We start from the raw sequence: 24,826 nt of genomic DNA, 5'->3' as shown, positions 1-24,826 counted from the left end.
ATTTACCAGCAACATCCACTGTACAGATCGTGGCGGTTCACTAGCCTCACAACAATGCCTGTAGTCCGATTCATGAACGACGGCGGTTCGCACAGGTCATGTCGCGGAGGTGGTTCGCATTGTTGCCGGTTCCACGTGACTGTCACGGTACCCGCATACAGGTGCTGTGCGCTCGAAGAAAACGTATATCCTGCAAATTATGTCTTTGCTTGCTTACGTAGAATTTGTTGGTTGCCATCACCGTCATCGATGACAAATCGGAAAAATACAATAAAAATTCAGTAAATAACTCGCTACGATGAAGTTTAATGCTCGCACTCCGTACTACATTCACAGCAGAGCGCTTAGAACACTACTGAACGCTCATTGGCTGTCGGAGAAATCGTGACGTTGGCGCACAGAACAAGCCTGAATTCGCCGGCCATCGTTTGTGACTCCAGCTATAGTTGTGGAGCTAGTCCTGTGGCAGACCAAATCCCCTCAGGCTGAACAGCAACAACGAACTTAAGACAGCAGCGTCTTCAAAATCCAAAAATTTAGTAGCAGTAATCCACCCAAGGTTGCAAATACGAAGACCATAACTCACACTTCGAACGTTCTTCTCGACCTGCAACAATGCTGGATTTAAAACGTGTCCTGAATGGTCGAAATCAACACTGGTGCCGCTGCAATGGTCTCTGTACCATGGATGTTACGTATTCTACTAATGACAAAGTCAGAGACGGTGATAATTCGTTATGTAAGATGGAAGGCAATGTTCTTTGTTCAATATAGTCTGTCATGATTACCCCAACAGAACAGCTGATGTACAGCTGCAGTAGAAAGAGAACAATAAAAATGGGAAGACATCCACAGATGCCCCACTGAGAATGTTTGAGGATATTCTTCTAGGAATTACTTGTAAAGAATAGTAGCCTTCAGAAAGGTCAGGTAAAAGTGTATGTAATCTCCTGAACCTATTCTGGAAGTAAGAACACAGATGACAGCAACATAACACATTAGATTCCCTTCTCCAAAGAACACAGGATTTTTCTGGTGCCTGATGATTGTAAAAGTTGACCTTCATATCTCTGAAGCGACCCCACCCAGCAGCAAAAAACCACCGTCATGTTAGGGCCCCCGTTGTCTCATGCAACTTTTGTGCTCCACAAACTTTTCAGCTCCTGTCATACTTTCAGAGTTATTCTTGGTGACTCAGCCTGTGTGTGTGGGGAGGGGGGGGGGGGGGGGCGCACCACCAGAGTCTGCATTAAGACTGGAAATTGTTCATAAAGAAATAAACACTACATACTCGTATGTTGTAACAAATGTGTTTTTCATCATGTTCATTTGTTTGCAGTCTTCTTCATATACAAGGAACCTGTATCATCACACAATTTTCTGTTCTTAGTAGCATCTGAAGGTTCACATGTCTGGCAACGTATCTATTGTGATCAAGCTGTCAATCTGAAGAATTGTAGATTGTTGTTCTAACCACTCATTTTCCCCTCACTTCCCAACCCTATGCGACAGATAGTTGGTAGCAGACTCTAGGCCTGCACAGCAAATCACAGTGCTTCCTCCACCAGATCCCTGAGTGCTTCAGCAATTATGTTATTTCCCTGTACTCAGACATTTCTCTCTATCTAGAAGAAACTCCACAGTTTTCTTTGTTCTGTACATTCTGTAGCACATCTTCAATGTTTTAGTGGGTAAACTGTTTTGTTGTTAATAGGACAACAAAACTGTGACCTGATAACTTATCTGCTGTGATGGCCTTTCACTTGTTCCAGAAATATATATGATGCTGGTTCACAAACTGCTAAGATGAGTGGCATTCAACCCAAAGGACTGCAACTGCTGTGTTCGGATGCAGGCTGAGTTGGCATCCCTTCGCTCCCAGCTTCAGGCAGTGTTGGCTTCGGTCACACAGCTTGAGGCTGTTGCCAATGGGCATCACTGTGGGGGTCCGGATGGGGGTTTGTCGGGGACGGCCAGCTCGTCCCACGCATCCCCTGATCGGACTACGACTGTGGTTGTCCGGGATACTGCCCACATTGAGGCTGATCCCTCACCTGTGGTAGAGTGGGAGGTCGTTTCAAGGTGTGGCAGGGGGTGAAAGACATTCCGGAGGGCTGAACTGAAAGCCTCTCCAGTTTGTCTGACGAACCGGTTTCAGGCTCTGTCTCAGGCTGATACTGATCTTCGGCCTGACATGGCTGCTTGTCCTGTTCCAGAGGTTGCCCCTCAGTCTGCAAGATCCGGGCAGTTGCAGAGGGTGGGCTTACTGGTAGTTGGGAGCTCCAACGTCAGGCGCGTAATGGGGCCCCTTAGGGAAATGGCAGCAAGAGAGGGGAAGAAAACCAATGTGCACTCCGTGTGCATACCGGGGGGAGTCATTCCAGATGTGGAAAGGGTCCTTCTGGATGCCATGAAGGGTACAGGGTGCACCCATCTGCAGGTGGTCGCTCATGTCGGCACCAATGATGTGTGTCGCTATGGATCGGAGGAAATCCTCTCTGGCTTCCGGCGGCTATCTGATTTGGTGAAGACTGCCAGTCTCGCTAGCGGGATGAAAGCAGAGCTCACCATCTGCAGCATCGTCGACAGGACTGACTGCGGACCTTTGGTACAGAGCCGAGTGGAGGGTCTGAATCAGAGGCTGAGACGGTTCTGCGACCGTGTGGGCTGCAGATTCCTCGACTTGCGCCATAGGGTGGTGGGGTTTCGGGTTCCGCTGGATAGGTCAGGAGTCCACTACACGCAACAAGCGGCTACACGGGTAGCAGGGGTTGTGTGGCGTGGGCTGGGCGGTTTTTTAGGTTAGATGGCCTTGGGCAAGTACAGAAAGGGCAACAGCCTCAACGGGTGCGGGGCAAAGTCAGGACATGCGGGGACCAAGCAGCAATCAGTATTGTAATTGTCAACTGTCGACGCTGCGTTGGTAAAGTACCGGAACTTCAAGCGCTGATAGAAAGCACTGAAGCTGAAATCGTTATTGGTACAGAAAGCTGGCTTAAGCCAGAGATAAATTCTGCCGAAATTTTTACAAAGGTACAGACGGTGTTTAGAAAGGATAGAGTGCATGCAACCGGTGGTGGAGTGTTCGTCGCTGTTAGTAGTAGTTTATCCTGTAGTGAAGTAGAAGTGGATAATTCCTGTGAATTATTATGGGTGGAGGTTACACTAAACAACCGAACTAGGTTAATAATTGGCTCCTTTTACCGACCTCCCGACTCAGCAGCATTAGTGGCAGAACAACTGAGAGAAAATTTGGAATACATTTCACATAAATTTTCTCAGCATGTTATAGTCTTAGGTGGAGATTTCAATTTACCAGATATAGACTGGGACACTCAGATGTTTAGGACAGGTGGTAGGGACAGAGCATCGAGTGACATTATACTGAGTGCACTATCCGAAAATTACCTCGAGCAATTAAACAGAGAAGCGACTCGTGGAGATAACATCTTGGACTTACTAATAACAAACAGACCCGAACTTTTCGACTCTGTATGTACAGAACAGGGAATCAGTGATCATAAGGCCGTTGCAGCATCCCTGAATATGGAAGTTAATAGGAATATAAAAAAAGCGAGGAAGGTTTATCTGTTTAGCAAGAGTAATAGAAGGCAGATTTCAGGCTACCTAACAGATCAAAACGAAAATTTCTGTTCCGACACTGACAATGTTGAGTGTTTATGGAAAAAGTTCAAGGCAATCGTAAAATGCGTTTTAGACAGGTACGTGCCGAGTAAAACTGTGAGGGATGGGAAAAACCCACCGTGGTACAACAACAAAGTTAGGAAACTACTGCGAAAGCAAAGAGAGCTCCACTCCAAGTTTAAACGCAGCCAAAACCTCTCAGACAAACAGAAGCTAAACGATGTCAAAGTTAGCGTAAGGAGGGCTATGCGTGAAGCGTTCATTGAATTCGAAAGTAAAATTCTATGTACCGACTTGACAGAAAATCCTAGGAAGTTCTGGTCTTACGTTAAATCAGTAAGTGGCTCGAAACAGCATATCCAGACACTCCGGGATGATGATGGCATTGAAACAGAGGATGACACGCGTAAAGCTGAAATACTAAACACCTTTTTCCAAAGCTGTTTCACAGAGGAAGACCGCACTGCAGTTCCTTCTCTAAATCCTTGCACAAACGAAAAAATGGCTGACATCGAAATAAGTGTCCAAGGAATAGAAAAGCAACTGGAATCACTCAATAGAGGAAAGTCCACTGGACCTGATGGGATACCAATTCGATTCTACACAGAGTACGCGAAAGAACTTGCCCCCCTTCTAACAGCCGTGTACCGCAAGTCTCTAGAGGAACGGAGGGTTCCAAATGATTGGAAAAGAGCACAGGTAGTCCCAGTCTTCAAGAAGGGTCGTCGAGCAGATGCGCAAAACTATAGACCTATATCTCTGACGTCGATCTCTTGTAGAATTTTAGAACATGTTTTTTGCTCGAGTATCATGTCGTTTCTGGAAACCCAGAATCTACTATGTAGGAATCAACATGGATTCCGGAAACAGCGATCGTGTGAGACCCAACTCGCTTTATTTGTTCATGAGATCCAGAAAATATTAGATACAGGCTCCCAGGTAGATGCTATTTTTCTTGACTTCCGGAAGGCGTTCGATACAGTTCCGCACTGTCGCCTGATAAACAAAGTAAGAGCCTACGGAATATCAGACCAGCTGTGTGGCTGGATTGAAGAGTTTTTAGCAAACAGAACACAGCATGTTGTTATCAATGGAGAGACGTCTACAGACGTTAAAGTAACCTCTGGCGTGCCACAGGGGAATGTTATGGGACCATTGCTTTTCACAATATATATAAATGACCTAGTAGATAGTGTCGGAAGTTCCATGCGGCTTTTCGCGGATGATGCTGTAGTATACAGAGAAGTTGCAACATTAGAAAATTGTAGCGAAATGCAGGAAGATCTGCAGCGGATAGGCACTTGGTGCAGGGAGTGGCAGCTGACCCTTAACATAGACAAATGTAATGTATTGCGAATACATAGAAAGAAGGATCCTTTATTGTATGATTATATGATAGCGGAACAAACACTGGTAGCAGTTACTTCTGTAAAATATCTGGGAGTATGCGTACGGAACGATTTGAAGTGGAATGATCATATAAAATTAATTGTTGGTAAGGCGGGTACCAGGTTGAGATTCATTGGGAGAGTGCTTAGAAAATGTAGTCCATCAACAAAGGAGGTGGCTTACAAAACACTCGTTCGACCTATACTTGAGTATTGCTCATCAGTGTGGGATCCGTACCAGATCGGTCTGACGGAGGAGATAGAGAAGATCCAAAGAAGAGCGGCGCGTTTCGTCACAGGGTTATTTGGTAACCGTGATAGCGTTACGGAGATGTTTAATAAACTCAAGTGGCAGACTCTGCAAGAGAGGCGCTCTGCATCGCGGTGTAGCTTGCTCACCAGGTTTCGAGAGGGTGCGTTTCTGGATGAGGTATCGAATATATTGCTTCCCCCTACTTATACCTCCCGAGGAGATCACGAATGTAAAATTAGAGAGATTAGAGCGCGCACAGAGGCTTTCAGACAGTCGTTCTTCCCGCGAACCATACGCGACTGGAACAGGAAAGGGAGGTAATGACAGTGGCACGTAAAGTGCCCTCCGCCACACACCGTTGGGTGGCTTGCGGAGTATCGATGTAGATGTAGATAGACACTATCTGGGAAAACATCACAGTAGCAGCAATTTAGTATAGGAGGTTATCACATATCCACAAATAAATATGAAGAGAAATCTGTCTTGTTCCAGAGTCTTGAGAAAAATAGCCAAATTCTCCACGATCACATAAAGTATACTGAGAGTTATTGAACTGTGTTGCCCTCTCCACCTGGGTAAGAAATCACTGCTATTGTGATAACTACTTCCTGGGACTGCAGCTATCAGGTTATGCTGTGTATCACCCAGTTACAGCTGTCACGGTGTCAACTGCGACTGCTACATGTGCAAAATTAACTTTCTGACTTAACTATTGCTCATAACAATACACTGCCTTAAACAGCTGAATTTTCTGTTGGTCTGCGAGAACATCTGCACAAAATTGTAGTGAAACAAGTCCATTCACACACAGTAATGACTTTTTTTATTGCCATCCACTGAGCAAAGCTATCTCCATTTTTTCATTGAATCAGCTTCTGGTTTGTCTTAACTTAATTTTCTACCCAGAATAATAAATGCTTAGTCAAGGAAAGACAAGAGACACAAAGTTGGATAGAACAACTTCTGCTTCACTGTGTATTAGACCAAATAATGCAAATACAAACTTAGCCTATTTGGATCTTACCGAGTGAGGTGCACAGTGGTTAGCACACTTGACTCTCATTTGGGAGGACGTAGGTTCAAACCCCCATCTGGACATCATCATTTAGGTTTTCTGCGATTTCCCTAAATTGCTTCAGGCAAATGCCAGGATTTTCCTTTCAAAGAGCATGGCCAATTTCCTTCCTGATCCTTTCCTAATCCGAGCTCTAATGACCTCATTGTCAATGGGATGTTAAAGACTAATCTCCTCTTCCTCCTCCTCTCTGTATCTTAATTTTTGTGCCAATACCCTTCCTAGCAGACTTCACAACCCATGATCAGGTGAGCTGTTTGGACTGTAATAATGCTGAGGTGGCATGGTGCAAGAGACAAGACTATCACAGTGGCGAGAGGAGTTACCTCATGCCACAACCTGACGTTGTACTTTGTACTGCCTCAGCCACATATATGACCAGGGGCGTGTCCCACTCCTGACAAAGTGGTACTTGTGTCTTACTGCTGCCCATGTTAAGAAGAACTCCATGTCAGCCAGCCATCAGCTCAATGCTGATAATCCAGCCTCATCCTCAACTCGCCACTGCCTCCACTACCTACAGGCACCATTTGGCTCGGGTGCCCACTAGGCTGTCATTAACTTGCTCCTGGGTATCTTGAAGGGGTATTGGGCTTGCAGTCCACACCTGGCTGCATCTGGCACCTGACCCACCATATCTGCCAGCTGACTGGCTCCTTGTTGCTGGAGGAATGCCTTATGTAGCCACGCACTGCAAGGCTGTCCGCACTGGGATTCTAGCAAAGTCACCTTCCCACGCAGCAATATTGTCCCGACTGCTGCCAAACAAGTCACCTCGTATTTTGGTGAGGCGCACTCTGTCACCTGTTGTTTCACACACCATCGAGATGGTGCCTGCAGGTACTGTATGAGATCTTGCTAAATGAAATATGTTGTTGATATCTATGCATTTCTGATTCCTCGACTGCCTCTGAACTAATTCTTTGCATGCAACATCCTGCTCATCATCGTGAGTGGGCATCCTGATTTTGAAAGTGTCAATGGGGAATGGACCATTCTCGTACGTAACAACTGGTGTCAGCAGTGCACAGTAACATTGAGCAACATTTACTGTTAGCATACAGCATTGTCATCGGAGCATGTTGAGTGAAGACAAACTGTCTTGTCTTGAACAACACCTCAGAGAGAGATAGAGAGATAGAGAGAGATAGAGAGATAGAGAGAAGCCTATGTGCCCGAATACGTTTTACAATAATGGATGTATCGTAAGATAGAATAGAGATTCAGAAGGCTATTACACAGAAATATAATTGAAAGTACACCATACTTATGACAACATATAAAGGTTTTATCCCTGAACCACATATTTAAAAACAACTTTCTCTCTCCAAAAATTAGCAACACACTGTCATTAGTCATACATTAACTAGTAGCTTACGAACAGAAAGAGCTACCAGTTTATGCCCGACTGCCTCAAAATATTTTATAGTCGTTTAAATGGTATAAATCATGCCTATTATAGTTTGGCTTTCAAAACTTATTTTATGCAGCTAAACATGTCCTTGCACTTTATTTTTTTGGGATCTGTGAAATATTCACTACCAATATTGCATTTCGTACAGCTTTTCCCAAATCGTACCAAACAAACGATACACATTACAGGATATGACTGAATTTTAATCACACTGTGTCTGGCATTGCAGGCCTACCAGATTTCATGTATTCTACTCTCATGGATGTGATGGAGTGCCTAGCAGAATATTTAAGTGCTGTGCTGCACATGTTAGGCCTTTATTTAGCCATATTTGTAATTTTTCCTTTTACGAATGGCCAGTTTCCTGAACAATTAAAGTACTCAGTAGTAAAACCACTTTATAAAAAGGGAGAAAGGGATAATGTAGGCAATTAATTTAGATATATGCCTGTGCCATCAGTGTTTGCTAAAGTTATTGAAAAGGCTGTGTATGAAAGGGTAATTGATCATTTTATATCACATGATTTGCTATCAAATGTACAGCTCGGCTTTAGAAGTAGTTTAACAACTGAAAATGTTATATTCTATTTTCTCTGTGAGGTACTAGGTGGGTTAAATAAAAGGTTTCGGATGGTAGGCATATTTTTCAATTTAACTAAAGTGTTTGGTTGTGTTGATCACAAAATATTGCTCCAGAAGTTGGACCAATACGGAATACGGGAAGTAGCTTACAATTGGTTCACCTCTTCCTTTAGCAACAGACAGCAAGAGTTCATTGTTCACAGTGTTGAGAATGGCTGTGATGTGAAGTCTGAGTGGGGTATAGTCAAATGGGGGGAGGAGGAGGGGGGGGAGGAAGGAGAGCGGGAGGAGGGGGGGGGGGGTGCCCCAGGGATCAGTGACACTGTCACTCTTGTTCCTTATTTATATAAATGATATACCCTCTAGTATTACGGGTAACTCTAAAAATGTTTCCGTTTGCTGATGACACTAGCTTTGTAGTAAAGGATGTTGTGTGCAACAATGGCTCAGTTTCAAATAGTGAAGTTCATGACGTAAGCTCATGGCTTGTAGAAAATAAACGAACACTAAATCACAGTAAGTATCAGTTTTTACAGTTTCTAACACACAATTCAACAAAACCCGATGTTTTAATTTCACACAGTGGAGATGCAATCAGTGAAACTGAACAGTTCAAACTTCTAGGTGTTCAGATAGATAGCAAATTGTCATGGAAAGCTCACATTCAGGATCTTGTTCAAAGACTTAATTCTGCCATTTTTAATATTCGAACGGTATCTGAAGTAAGTGATCACTCAACACGAAAATTAGTCTACTTTGCTTATTTTCATTCGCTTATGCCGTATGGTATTATATTTTGGGATAACTCTTCCCATTCTAAAAGGATACTTTTGCTCAGAAACAGGTGGTTCGGGCAATAAGTGATGCAAGTTCACGAACCTCTTGTCGACCCCTGTTCACGAGTCTGGATATTTTTACATTGGCCTCTCAAAAACTTATGGACTGACTTCTTTTGGGTTCATAAACATTTTATTTTTATCTGTTACTAGTTTTATGTTGTAATATCATTTACTGACATGTTCCATGACCTTGGTGCTTGTAAATACATAAATAAATAAACTGGAAGTAAGTTTCAGAGGCAGAATTCTTCATCATAATTGGAACCAAAATAAATAAATAAATAGAATGTCACACCCACTGACACCCAACCTATAGGCCCACTCCCCAACATACAAGCCTGCTGTTACCCTCTGTCTCTTACAGGGCTGCAGAATCATACTTAATCCCCTGGAGTCATAAGAGGCACATATTTCAAGAAATGCAATGAGAAGTTCTTGAGGCATGTTATCTCGTTTCCCATCACTACAAATAATACTACCATAGCCAAACCAAGACCCTGTAAATTCCCCTGGTTCATGCATCTTCTACTTGCAGTAATCAAGGGCAATTGCTTCTCAAAAATTAAGCCTATGGAAAAAAATAATTTTAAATTTAAAATTAAGTCCCCCATGTTGAGCTCCAAGTGGTTAAAAATGTAACCTGAATGATTAAAATCTACAAACATTATCGCAGATAAAGTCCTTAAATCAGTCTATTCTGGGCAATATTCTAGTCAGCTGACCTGGTTGTAGAAGTGAATGAAGAACAAAACACATTAGGGTACATGCATTATTGTTTGCGGCTATTCCAAATACATGTAACACCGTATTGGTGAACGCCATGCTCCTGAATAAAGTTGCTCCACAGAGTCAACCCCCCCGCCCCCCCCCCCCCAAAAAAAAACCTATTGGACATCTCTGTTGGCCCCTTTCACGAATCTGGCAGTATGTGTTGAACCACCAAGTGGTGCCATCATCCAGTTCTGTAACCATCACCATTATAAGCTAAAATTTTGTATTTCCTCTTACCCATCTGTTTGTTTCTGTCTCTGCTTCTATCATATTTTACAATTTGTGACAATTTCTGTTTTGAGACAAATACAGAATACTTGAAGACTGAAATGAATATTGCAGAACAAATTAGGTACATAAAGTGAACATTATCAGGGATTATGAAACTGTACACCATCAAAGCTCCTTAAAAAAAAAAATTCTGTATGGTTTAAAGTCTGAACAACTGAAATTACACTGTCAAAACACTGTGGTGTGGAATCAAAGTTGATCTGGATATGTTTCTGAGGACTGTATGAAAGTTCACGAAGCATCAACTAGGATCCCTAAGGTCTATTAACCAACAACTCTTTGACCAAACATATAAAAAGCATGACCAATACACGAAATTTTAATTTCTACCAAATGTGTGCACCAAGGAAGCTTTATCCTGTAAGGCCATGTAACCTCTCATCGCATGTATCTGAGCACCGAACAGCTGAAATACAGTACAAGCTGTTAATTTGAGGAGATAGTAATTCTAGTTCTAATACTTCAACAATATAGCAATTTTGTTTATATCATTCTCAATATGTAGGAGTCAAGACTGCACATAGTGACAATAGCACTCGCAACAATCATTTGGTATTTGCTGATTATACTGGTTAACACTACATGGGGGCAGATAGTGACAGAAATTGCAGCATGCAACATGTGTGGGATCATAACTATAGATTGGAACTCGCCCAAACAGCGTATGTTATGCATGCCAACTATGGTGTAAATTATCCATAATAGCTCAAGTCTTATTCAATTTATAAATAATGGAAGGAAACAAAGCCATGATTCCACTAATCCAGTCTGCATTGGAATATGACCCACTCCAATTTCAGTGCTACAGTGGTGAAATAATCCTTCTGATCCTGGAAATATCCCCAGCATAAGATGAAATTTCATGGTGAGGGAAACCTGCTTCCCAGAGACTAATCCTTTCCCCCTTTCAATACCTCTCCTAAGTCAACACTGTGCCATCTGACATCTACAAGGCATGCTTGTACCGTATTTCTCATTCTTTCATTTACATACTACTTTCTACAAATCCATTTACAAATGAGGGGTTTCAAGAATGTGGAAAAAGTTAAGTTATACATTAACAGACAGAAGCAGCCACTGAAGGTTACTTCTGTAAAGTATGCTAATAACAAATTACGACTAGCAGTGATCTAGATTTTATATTTCTAGGTGCGTATTAGGAGAAAACAGCTACACTGAAAGTAGCCATAGCCCTTCCTTTCACGCTACTCATTTGCTATTTTAATCTGATACTTCAATCAACACATTTAAATAATTTAAAGCAATATTTGCTATTTAAATGCTGCCTAATTCAAGAACTTTTTAATACAAAAGTCAGAATAAAGTGAAATTTACATATGGGAGTCTAAATATTCTGAAAATGTGTAAGACCAGTGACTAATATGGTATCTTTTTACTATGTTTTCTAATATCTGGAGATTTTTTACTTCTACATAGATCTACATCAAAGGCAGATACAGAGGACAGTTTTTGCTGTACCACACATTAAGGTTTCTCCCAATTTGGAATAGGATTAGTAGCCTAAGTTTTTTCCTATGCTCACAACTGTCCTATACCATACTCAGGACAAATCCCTTCCATTGGCTGATGAATCAGTAAATTTTGTCTACTTGAATGTGAAATAGTCAGTACTTGTGATGGACACACTACTGAAAAATTTATCTACTCTTGCTAACATAAGGCATTTCAGTTAGTGTTAGCCAAGAGAGTAATACAACTTAGGCAGAAAACCTCATCACACTGGGTATTGCAGGTCTGCAGTGTAACTGCAAGGCAAAAACCGACAGGAATTTCAGCCACAGGAACTCTGAGTCCCATTTGCAATGCATAGAAAAATCTAACCAAATGAAATGTTCAGGAGATTCAACAACAAATTTTGACACTTATTATCACTTGTTATAAAGGCAAAACTTCTAAGATTGCAATTACTATAATGCAACATTTACATTCCCTGTCGTTCTGTTTCCAATTTTTGTCTATGCTGGTATAGCAGAATAATATTTGTACTACCCATATGTGTAAAGTCTCATAAACGAAGGCTGTACTCTGCAAAACTGAGTTAGTGAATAGCAGAAGGTACCCAACAATGGGGGTTATTGAGTCTGTGGGGTCTATCCAGAGAAAATAAAACAAAATACCGTGGTAGGCTGCTTCACATTCTAATCACATAATGAGCATAGGAAGAAAGACTGCTTTAATGCCTTTGCGCACACTGTAATGAGTCTAATCTTGTCTTTGTTGCCTCTAGGGATGGTAAGTAGGATGCGGGAAGTAAATTTCTAGATTTTACATTTAAAACTGGTTCTTGAAACTTTGTAAGTAAATTTTGGTGGGATAAGCCATACTCAGAAGTGTATGCCTTTCAGCATTTCAGGGAATACTGGTGTGTGAGTGTTCACCAGTGAGGTTCTCAGCATCATGTAGATTTCCTTTCATATTTGGAAGTCCCTAACACAATATGATTGTAATTTCCTACTATAGTTTCACCAACAAATATTGATGCTCTGGAGAAAATAAATGCCACTACTTTAACCTGGGAAATCAGTTACGAATGTATTTAATAGCAAATTTTCAGACAATGATAAAAGTGGTAACAAAAAAGAATTCAATAAAAATGTGAATATTGGAATATTACATAACCTCTGTGCCAAGATGTTAAACTGTAATATATCTTCATCATATTACTATATAAATTGAACAGCATCCTTAATTCCAATAGAATTAGCAGATCTTTCTTTGTTTCTGCCATCCACTACATTCTTTTCTGATTATCCCACCTGTCTTGCTGTGTGCAAAAATGCATATTTTTACTTACATGTTTTACTTCAAATATTTGATTCACTTATAAGAAAACTGATCTCAGAAATAAGAGAAACAGCTCACTTGAAAATGTCCAACATGAATTATGTGTAAAAGACACACAAGCTGGTGACTGAAAAAAAGCACAGCAGGACAAGCCTACAGAAAAAATAACAAAATATAATTATAACAAGTGCCTTCCCTTCTTAATTATTGAAGTCTCATTTCTTGGTGGATCAAAGAGGCCTTTGTTTCAAAGTCTTGAATATCCTGCTGCAGCCATTAGTACAAAGTATTACTGTACGCAGGAGTCCCAATGCGGGGGCAAGGGATGCCTCCTGCTGTTGCTGACCGTCACCATGTGAAGAGTCAATTTATTGTGGACAAACGGTCCATGTACCAGCATTTATAATTTTTTTGTGTCTATACCCTGCAATTGCTGTTCTAGATATAAAAGCTCAAAGGAAACCATTTTCCGTGTCATTAAACTTTTTAGCACCACATTACTGTTTTTTTTATTTTAAAATCACCATTCAACAAACTAATTAATGGTACTCTTACACATACTCAAAAAATAATTGCTGAAGGGAACCACCACCTATCTCAGAATCTTCAATTACATAGCTATCTACGTACAGTGTACTAGCAAAGCAATAAGAAGAGGGAACAAACAAGATTATTGGTTACATGGACAGAAGGGTAACAGATTCATTGGGAAAATTCCAAGCAATGGTAGTGCAAGCATAGAAAGGCACACTATAAGCACAACTAACATAAAGAGTAATTTTCTTTCACAATCACAGAGATAGTATTTTCTTAAGACTACCTTCCTCACATTATTACACAGCACTGTTCTGTTCTGTTTATCAGTTTTAGTAAACTGCCTAATGGATATCAATCCCAAACAGCACTGATACTTAGCTTACACAATCACTGATAATGGCTACATTCAATTTGTGTGTGGCTTATGAGATTATGTGCACTGCGTTTGACACCCTTGTTGTGTGTAACAAGTGTCTCATCATATACAGGAAAGGGATAAATTGCTTGCACATCATTATAGGTTTACTGGTACCAAAGTATGAATAACAAGTCAACAAATGAAATCACTTAAATATTAAACCACAGCACTCCACTGTCTGTTTCTTATACCTTTCAAAGTGCAATTTCCTTTTCTTCACAACAAGTTTACTTCTGATTACACATACTAATTTCTTCTTTTTTTTTTCCACCTGACAACTAGTGAAGTTTTTTCTTATCAACAAAACAAAATATTATGTTAATGAGCCATGTTTATTACAAATGTTGAGGTCAAAACTTTCGGTATTTAATCCGAATAACATCCGACGACTGATCAAAATACCAAATGTACTATTTCTACTTAATTTTTGAATGTTGGAAATAAATTGACTGAAGCCAATGGCAGTCACTTATTTACTTACAGTTTACTTAAAAACACATTTACACCCAACCATTAGGCCAAGTTTCCATTAAGAAACTTCGTCTTTATATGCACGCATCGTTTTCAGAAGTTTGCATTTCTTTTAAATGCATGTCACAATAGTATAATTACTCCCAGAAAATATAATTTGCAGCACTATATTAAGCTGCAGTCAGACTTTCAAGGAGTGCGGTCGAGGTAGCGCGGGAGGGTGTAAGGGAGGTGACTCATGATGCAAAAATTAAACCAAATTACATCATGTCAACCACAGCAGCCTTTTTTTTTCCTTCTTTTTTACGATTTCTAAGCGGTTGGTACATAGCATGGCCTCGACACACACAGGTCACTCCAGGCATTTGCATTGACTAGAGCTCCAATCACTCTTGGTCTTCACATTTTGAACGACTCTTTCAATCCCTCCTCACTCTACATACATTCAATACACATCTCTGCATAGATTTATATAGTGTCTGCGTGAAATATAAACAGGGATAAGTATTAAGAATTACTTTGCCTATTTCGCCACGTTTGATGTTTTTTGTACATAAATAATCTGCACGTCAGTATGTAAACAGGTTGCTTCAATAAAATTATGCCGATCATCACCTGAAATTCCGTATCAAATTTATTGAATCACCTACATTCAATGATCAGCCACCTTGTTATAAAGATGTGCACTTTTCTGTTGACAACAGATAACCCACATCAATTACGCATATCCCAGCGTGATTATGCTGTCAGCTAGGTTACATATCTGTATTCAGTAGCCCCATAATTCATCATTTTCCATAACATAAATCCTTCAATGCATCCGCGCACATTCGCCATACAGGTCCACGCCGTAGTCACTGGTTAATAATCATTACGAAATCTTATTTACATGTCGCTGAGCAACACGTGGTTACAAAATAATGTCTTTGAATATTTCTTGTCAAGTGAATTTGGGATGGAATTCAATATTTTTAATATTTAGTTTCACATTTCCACATACCTCATTATGGTTTTCTGTTACGAATATGGGTAATTCTTTAAATTTTTTGTAAATCGCAACAGTTTCTGATGCGGTTGATGCCATCTCGTAGACACTCACGGGAACTTCTTGAATAGTTCAAGCCTCAAGGTATCGATTATGGAGTGTATCGATGTTTCGTTGCCGAACTACAAGCGCGAATCGGATGCGATCTTCACAAACAAGACTAAACCCTTTCTGCTTGTACGAACGCGCACTAACTGTATTAATGTGTGTTGTAGGATATATGACTGTTCCCTAATGCAAGGCGTCGATGTTTTGGCGATTGTATCGATTATTCTCATTCACCTCGACATCTGCACATTTCACCAGAAATGAGGAAGACGTAGTACGGCAAACGCTGTTGAAGTAATTGACATTAGTGTGACTAATTATGGAGTAAGAAAGTATGATGACGATGCAAACGGATGCATAAATCGTAATGTCTGATAGCGCTTCATAAAGAAGTCAACGTTTGCTATTTCGTTTATTTTTAACATTTTCTTTTTTTTACTTACGAATTTGAAGCAGTGAGAAAAAATTATAGATGATCACTAATCAAATTATATTTCTTTCGTAGGAATAAAATTATCACATACAGTTTCAAAACAGTTTTCTTCGGTTTCCTTTGTTGTTTTGCTGATTGATTAGTAGAATTTTGTATGATACTGCAAGAGTTCTTGATACACGCAATTGTAAAAAATGATCCAGTGTAACTAATGCAACATGAGTGATATTGTTATTTTTTGGATACGGTCAAGGAGTAGTAATGTCAAATATCTCGTCCAATCTATATTTCTAGCGTCATCGTAGCGTGAAATATCTTGGCAGTTAAAGGCTTTGACGAGTACTGTCAGATGAAACACCGGTACTCTGTCAAAATATGTACATATATTAGTGTCTCTGTAGTTGGTAGAATATTGACATGGATTTGAAAGGGAAAGTAGCTCTAGTAACAGGAGGAGCTGCAGGAATAGGTCGCGCTTACTGCGAGGAGTTGCTGAAACATGGGGTGAAGGTAATGAATTGCGTAAATTGGGACCTGCTTCGATTTTGTTGATGTATTTTTGCAAGAAGAATAAATTTCTACATTAAGCGTGTAGTGTAACCGACGACGCGTAGACCGTAATAGTGCTGTATCAGCACTTCGATCCTTGAGATAGAATTCCATATTGTAATGTTAGTGTGGGGGAACGCCATGATACAAAGATTAACATAACACCAATGTTACAGGTTTCTATATGCGATATAAATGCTGAGGCAGGGGAGCAGCTTGTTCAACGGTTGGAAGAAAAATATGGCAAAGACAAAGTGCTGTTTTGTCAGTGTGATGTCACGGATTACCCCCAATACGAAGGTTTGCTACATTTTGAGTATTGCGATCGCTCGACGTTTTTGCATGCTTAACATATAAATACTTCAATATTTACGGTTCTGCTTGTGATAAAATGACAGTCTAGTAGTGTAGAAGCCACCTTATCATAATCATTTTTTACTCATCTGTCAAATTTAAAATCCGTCCTTTTTGCGAGTGAGTGAAATACAAAGAGCGTCAGCAAAATATTTTTCTCGTTTTCGAAGTAGACAAAATGAGCATGTGCCACAGTTTTAAAGACTGGAGACTAACCAGTAGGGGTTAGGGAGGGGATGGTGCCACATTTAAAATACGGACACCGTTAAACAATTTCAGTTACTCACCACTGCAACCTCTGTGTAATTGGTTGACAGTTCCTTATTCGAACAGTTGCTGACTGTGCTGTACTGTTACGTAAACATGGTGTGATGCTGTGAAAAGTACACAGTTTTTGAATAGCACAATTTTTGTACACCAAGGTAACTGAGGCACATCATACTCATCCTCGCCATTTATTGGGAGCTGCTGTATTTAAAATTCCATACACTACTTCAAACACTTTTTGTAAAGTAAGTACAACACTGCATTAATCTTGATGGCTGCACTTGGGGAAGATTTCAATAAACCTGTGGGCCTAGATTTCAACACTCTTGAAGTGTACCTGCAGCCCATCAAAATAATTTATTTGGGCAGTAATATATAACTATGTGGAGTAATAGGTCCAAAGTAAGTTGCTTTCCCGTTGACTTGGGTAATATGTTATGAAATTATAGAGAGAATTGTATTAAATCAGAAGTGAGTGAGGAAAAAATCGCAAACGCCATGAAAGCAGGAAAATATGGCATGTCTCTTTAAACTGCTGTAGATCTGTTTGGGATGTCTAGTGTAGTGCATTTGACAGGGTGAGAAACATGAATGCAGATAATATTACACTGGGTGACAGTAATCAAGCACCAGCTTCACTCATGGTATACAAGTTTTCAAAGATGAGGAATTTAAATGTTACAATTACATTATTAAAAGTTAGAAATATTAACTATGCACTGACAAACAAATATATCTTGCTTACAAAATGCAAAACTAATGGGCTCTAGCATACATAGTAGTAAGGACTCAAACAAAATAACAAATTTGACTGGGTCAGGGATGTTATCTGCTTCCCTTATGGAAACCTGAAACCCAAGAGCAACAGCTGTTAATAAAAGGAAACATCAGACAGATATATATTTTGTATTAGGGATAAGATACTCATTCAGTTACTTTCATATAAGACTGAACATACACCATGGATGCATTAGTAGGTTTCGTGCCTCCGGAAGGAAACAGCACAACTGAATATGAACCTAGCACAAGCAAACAAAATCCAGCAATTTTGTTGTGTAGTCTTAGGCCAACAACATCAAAAGCAAAGGACTGCAATCAAGCACAAGTAAATGAGACCTAGGTGAAGATATCAGTCCTTTTCCAAAGGCATATGGAAAAGCCAAAACTGGCAGAAGAAAGAAGAAAATCATTGGTAAGCCAGAAAAATGATTGGGGCCGAAGAAAATCAAATCTGGAAAATAAACAAAAAATTAAATTGGAGGTTGCGAGAAAAGTTACACTGAACAAATTGTCTGAATGTGATGATGATTAAGCCGTTTTACAGGGCAAGTTCGATTGTGAAATTATGATTATTTAAGGACTAAATGTAAATGTTTTTGAATCTGTGATGTTTGCAGGAAAGAACAATGATATTTATGTGTAATTTTTTGCATTTGCAACCACAGATATGTTATACAACTAGTACATCAATATTTAATATATGTTTTGTTGACTTAAAAATAAAAACAACTGTTGTTGTTTAGGTGTTGAAAATGTCCCATGAAGTGTTGAAAAATGCTGCATTCTCAGGGTGGATTTTAACAAAAGTATGCGTCAGCTGAGATGTAATATTTGACCTTTCATTCATTACTGGAACTGTGACAAAAATTTGCAAGTGCTAATTACAAAACAATAAAATTGGTTTGTTAGGAACAGTTTTATAATCTAATAGTTTGTGCAATGTGTTCCTCCTTTGTATTTCTTGCAGAAGTGGTGTCATATCAAAGAAGTTCAGGAGATGTGTTCTGTCAACTTTCCATACTCGAAAACCTATCTTTGAATGCCATGTACATTATTTGATGACACCATTCTTCCTTTACTGCCACTGGTTTGGTCTGTGGTGCGTGTGTCACTCAATTTTCCCTCCTCCATCTCTCTTCCAGGACCAATTTAATCACCACTAGTCTCAGTAGCATGCCCTGCCAGCACACCCACTTCTTTTGGTGCATGTATTACATAATTTTTCAAGTCATTATTGTGTGTCGTGATAAAACTGAAACACAATTAAACACCAAACATCACCTGAAGTTCATTTCATTAGCAGGATACAGGGAAAATGAAGACAATCAACAAAGAGACAGCTTACAAAATGTGTGCATCCCATCTACGAATATTGCTCCAGTACAAGGGACCCATACTAAATAGTACTATATGGGGATATTGAACATTTTTGACGGAGGCCTGTGCAAGTAATTACTCGTTTAACTCGATATTGTAATCACTAAAATAAAATCGCATACCCTATCAACCTGTGAAGTTTAAATTCATTTCCTCTTCCTCTTCTGGATGCCTCACTTTTTTTTTCCTTACACAGTGTGATATCACACATAAAGGACAAGAAATGCAGGGGAGGTGGTGAGCACAACATAAGTTTACACTTAAATGTGTGCAATTGTGGAATTAGATACATAATGATAATTTGGAGGGCAATCATATGATGCATATAATTTTTATGTAATTGTCTTGATTTTATTTAAACAGAATTAAGTTTTGGCTGCACAATAGCCATCTTCGAAATCTGTCATTCTACCGCACTGCGCTAAGTTAGAACCCTGTAAAATAATGAGTTTTGACAAATATTATTTTTACATGTCATTACTTGTTGCAGTGCAGCAGAATGAGAGATTCTGAAGATGGCTGTTGTATTGTTGAACCTGGTAATTCTGTTCAAGAAACTTTGCAATAAAGATCTTTAAATTAAAAAAAAAAAAAAAAAAAAAAGAGGCACTTACAATTCATATCTGACAACGTACTACTGCTCAAGAATTCTCCAGTGCCAGAAGTAAAATAGTTCAGGAAAGAAACTTTTAATTTACATATGAAAACACTTTTTCTTACTCTGACATTTTACTTCAATGGCTAAATGCTGTAGCTTTGTAACAGTTTATTTTACTGACCCGTGATTGAGGTAGGTTTATGGCAACTGCGCATTTGTAAAGATCATTATTACTCTCTCATTACTTTCTTTTGTGCAGTGAATACTTTTTGCAGAATTGAGGAGTACTCCTAAATGTTATCCCAAAGGATGTCAGTGAATGAAAATATGTTAACTTACCAATTTATACGCAATTCAACATTAATTACTCTAAGTGTTTTAGCAGTTATTTGACTAGGTGGTTTAATTGATAATCTTAATTGCAAGCTTATATGCCAGCTGATGATGGCGCATATCCACTGAAACAATTTTGAGCAAGAAAAGTAAGGGAAAAAAAAAAGGTTGAGCACATACTTAAAGATCTTCCTACTGAAATATCTGCTCTTGAGCTACACAAAGTAAAGTATGACCTTCCCCCCCTCCCACTCCCAGAATCCCAGCCATTTATGCTATTATCTAAAATATTATAGGCACATTTATGGGGATGTATCTTAAAGATTAATACATATTAAAATAGACCATGCTTAAGGTTTGTTTTTCATATTTACTGTAGTTCTTTGACACGGTAAAAAATTTGTAATAATGATGGCAGAAAGTGAAATTATTCTTACAAAAAAGTGTGAGGAGTTCTTGAGCAAATTCATGTGTATATTGGAATCACATGTTGGATGATGCTTTGTCATGAGATTCATCAGTAAAAAAGATGAGTTGAAGGCAAATAAAACAAAACTAAACTAATTATACCAGCAGTGTCTGTAGCAACAAAAGCAGCGATTAAAATTCTAAAGCAGATTGACATTTACCTCAATATGAATCTTTGTCAAACTCTTCCCAATCGAATATTTCTCCCTCCGATCCAAAATGATTGAATACTTCCCCATTAGTTTTGAAAATTTTCTTGATCATTCAACAAATTTGACATTTGTAACAGTGTTACAGCAAAACATAATGAGTATATGCATCAAACTCATGACAGTGCAAGTATGCATTGGCTCAGTTAGTTGTGATGACAACTCTTATGTTCACCACTGTTTCTTACAATGTTGCTCTAGAAATTGACAACGAAAGGCAGCATCTGTCATGGGCCAGGTAGTGAGATGTCCGTACATTGTTCTTACAGAAAATGAGCCCAGTTTTTGAGTGACAGGCGTCTCCTGCTTCGAAAATTGTGGGCCGAGATATACTTGGTTACGGGCTTCTGAACACAGCATTGTGACCAGAGTTATGCTCAGGCTTTACTGCCTAAGTGTGGACTAATAGATGTGCAACCAGTGTATCATCAATATTTTGACAGTAATCACAGTGGAGCAACAAGCTTTGTGCATCACCAAATCAAGTTTTCAAGATATTCTCCAGAATGCTTTGAAGAAGAGAGAAATGTGCGTAAAGTTTGTCTCGCATATCTTGAGAGTTCTGAACAGAACTGACAGTGCTGGGATGCCTGTTGTGATTTTATTCAAATGAAAATGCAGACATTCTTTTCTGGAAAAGAATCATCATAGGTGATGAGACTTCGTTACAAATACAAACCTACCACAAAACAACGAAGTGTGGAATGACTCTTTAATGGTTCACAAAGACCAAAGCAGGTGCAAATGTGATGCACGAGTTGATGACCGTTACAAAAGAGGACTTTTCTGACAGTTTCACATGGTTGTATGAACAGGGTGAGTTGGGGGATGCGGTGAGGGAGGGGGGGGGGGCGGGGGGGGGGGAGGTGGATGATGAAGAATATCTGAAGTGTTAAAACCACCATCTTAATCTTACTCTATTTTTTACAGTCTCATAACTTTTTGGACTCACAAGATGTATGTATAATGTGTTTTCATCAACAATTATAGACAGTAACTTGGAACTTCATGCTTCATTCATTATATATAGTTGATAAAATCTGTGCAGATGAACTGTATTGTCCACTCCACCCCCAAGTTTGATGCTGCCTCATATTTGCAAAGCCAGTTAATAACTTTCACAAAATATCATTATTTGTTTCCTCACTTTATGAAGTGGCAATATGTGTATCATCTGCAAAAGTAATTGATTCAAATGCCTGACCAAAATGAAATGCTGTATTGTTAATATGAAATATGAGCTCTTAACTGCCCTATAGTTAGGTACTATTGTATTCCCATTGCAGTTTCTCCAGATGCAGAAGCAGTGTCAGCCTTCTGAGGTTTGTTGTAACTTAACTACATTTCAGTTGTTGAATCGGAAGTGTACCAAATGTGTGCAGAGTGATATACCCATATGTATTATAAAAAATGTACACATAAAAACAAAGATGAGGTGACTTACCGAACAAAAGCGCTGGCAGGCTGCTTGTGTCTGTATGTGTGGATGGATATGTGCGTGTGTGCGAGTGTATACCTGTCCTTTTTTCCCCCTAAGGTAAGTCTTTCCGCTCCCGGGATTGGAATGACTCCTTACCCTCTCCCTTAAAACCCACATCCTTTCGCCTTTCCCTCTCCTTCCCTCTTTCCTGATGAGGCAACAGTTTATTGCGAAAGCTTGAATTTTGTGTGTATGTTTGTGTGTCTATCGACGTGCCAGCGCTTTCGTTTGGTAAGTTATATATATATATATATATATATATATATATATATATATATATATATATATATATATATATAGATACACACACACACACACACACACACACACACACACACACACACACACACACACTTACCATACGAAAGCGCTGGCAGGTCGATAGAAACACAAACAGGCACATACATACCCACAAGATTCAAGCTTTCGCAACAAACTGTTGCCTCATCAGGAAAGAGGGAAGGAGAGGGAAAGACGAAAGGAAGTGCGTTTTAACTTAGCACGCATAATACTTACTATCTGGAAAGTTGCTACTTGCCATATATCTGAGATGCTGAGTCGCAGATAGGCACAATTACATTCTGTCCTGGATTTTCCATTGTTTGATTACTATCTGGAAAGAAATACTGTGGGGATAAGAACCGGCAACTATCTATTGGGGTGGAGTTGATAATTTGGAGAGAGAAGGGAGTAGGAAGAGATGAAAGCAGGTAGGGGGAGGAGGTGGTAGACAAAAAGGGAAAAGAAGAAATTGTCAGAAGTGAGAAGAGGAGATGGACAGCAAGAAGGATGGGAAAGGGATTAATATGAGATTAGTTTAAACCATGGGTACTTTGCTTGTATATCTTAAAAATGTAGCTTTTGCGATAACAGTGATGGAAATTCATGGATGGAGCAATATGTAAAGTTAGGGAAAGGCAACTACTCACCTGTGGCAGATCAGTGTATGGAGCACAGAAACACAAAATAGAAAACAGGATTTACACTAGCTCTCAAGCACTCTCTCTTTTTCTAGCAATTCTCATGTTGATCCAACATCATCATCAGTTAAGACTGCAGTGTGCATTGGATCATAGAGATTGGACTATAGATTTATTGAAAGAAGTCACCTGGACAGATTAATCATGCTTCCTGTTAGACCGTGATCTTGAATGTGTCCAGATGCATTGCCACATAGACACAGAGTAGTGGAGGTCATATTATGCAAAGAAGAAAATTCGCATGGCCTCCAATGGGAAATGTAGTGGTAATTGAAGGGACCTTAACAACCGTGAACTACGTGGACATTACTACAACCACCTGTGTCCCCTCACACTTGATGTCTTCCTTAACAGTGGTACCATCTTCCAGCAGGGTGACAGTTGTCATAAGGCAGTAATCCTACTTAAGTGGTTCTTGGAGCATGAAAGAGAGCTCTTGTTGATGTCTTCACCACTAAATTCATCTAATCTGAATCCAATGGAAAATAACTAGGCCACTGTTGGGCCCCAGCGCCACACCAATGGACCACTGGCTGGTAATTTATGGGAATTGTGTGTCTTGTGCATAAACATCTGATGCCACCAACCTCCCGATTCCTACCAAGGACTTGGTGAATCAGTGCTGTTAGAATCATTGTTGTATTGTGTTCAAAGGTCGGACATTATGATATTAAGCAGGTTGTTGTGATGTTTTGGTTGATCAGTGTACATCCTAGTGGCCATTTTGATATACAACCTGTTATTGACTAAATATATTGAAGTGACAAAAGTCATGGGATAGCGATATGCATATACGCAGATGACAGTAGTATGGTGTGTACATGATATAAAAGGGAGTGCTGTGCCGAAGCTGTCATTTGTATTCAGGTGATTAATGTAAAAAGGTTGCTAGTATGACTGTGGCCACATGAATTAAAACTTTGAATGTGGAGTTTTAGTTGTAGCTAGACGCATGGGACATTCCATTTTGGAAATTGATAGGGAATTCAGTATTCCGAGATCCGCAGTGTCAAGAATGTGACAAGAATACCACATTTTGGGCATTACCTCTCACCAAGGACAATACAGTGGCTCATGGCTTCCTTAATGACGGAGATCAGTGATGTTTGCATAGAGTTTTTCAATGCTAAGGACAAGCAACACTGTGTGAGGTAACTGCAGGAATCAATGTGGTATGTATGATGAATATATCCTTTAGGACAATGCGGCAAAATTTGTTAATGGGCTACGTTAGCTGGTAAATGATGTGAGTGACTCTGCTAATAGTACAACATTGCCTGCAGTGACTCTCTTGGGCTCGTGAGTATATTGGTTGGACTCTAGATGACTGGAACACTGTGGCCTGGTCTGATAGTCCTGATTTCAGTTGGCAAGAACTGGTGGTAGGGTTAGAGTGCGGCACAGACCCCATGGAGC

The 24,826-nt window shown here is 39.7% G+C and overlaps 2 protein-coding genes across 9 annotated transcripts in view; one reads left to right on the top strand and one right to left on the bottom strand.

Moving 5' to 3' along the window:
- Positions 1 to 15,739, bottom strand: part of LOC126475341 (WASH complex subunit 3-like) — a 30,859-nt gene extending 15,120 nt beyond the window's left edge. For 2 of the 5 annotated variants that reach the window (XM_050103146.1, XM_050103144.1), the window contains exon 1: positions 14,500 to 15,350. The gene's annotated coding sequence lies outside the window, so the exon portion shown is untranslated. Of the gene's footprint in view, positions 1 to 14,499; positions 15,351 to 15,489 lie in introns of those variants that run through there. The other 3 variants (XR_007586707.1, XM_050103143.1, XM_050103145.1) reach the window with 3 other exon arrangements.
- A 612-nt stretch (positions 15,740 to 16,351) lies between these two features.
- The window catches only part of LOC126475340 (15-hydroxyprostaglandin dehydrogenase [NAD(+)]-like), a 98,361-nt gene continuing 89,886 nt past the window's right edge, over positions 16,352 to 24,826 (top strand). For all 4 annotated transcript variants that reach the window (XR_007586705.1, XR_007586706.1, XM_050103142.1 and 1 more), the window contains exons 1-2: positions 16,352 to 16,525; positions 16,741 to 16,864. Coding sequence is in view for 2 of the 4 variants with exons in the window: in XM_050103142.1 (XP_049959099.1) it covers positions 16,433 to 16,525; positions 16,741 to 16,864 (217 nt within the window). In the remaining 2 variants the exon portion in view is untranslated. The remainder of the gene's footprint in view (positions 16,526 to 16,740; positions 16,865 to 24,826) is intronic.

The sequence above is a fragment of the Schistocerca serialis genome, chromosome 4 (genome assembly GCF_023864345.2).
Source record: "Schistocerca serialis cubense isolate TAMUIC-IGC-003099 chromosome 4, iqSchSeri2.2, whole genome shotgun sequence".
NCBI classification, from domain to species: Eukaryota; Metazoa; Arthropoda; class Insecta; order Orthoptera; family Acrididae; genus Schistocerca; species Schistocerca serialis.
Note: the sequence above shows the minus strand (reverse complement) of the source record. Positions and strands in the feature narration are given on the sequence as shown.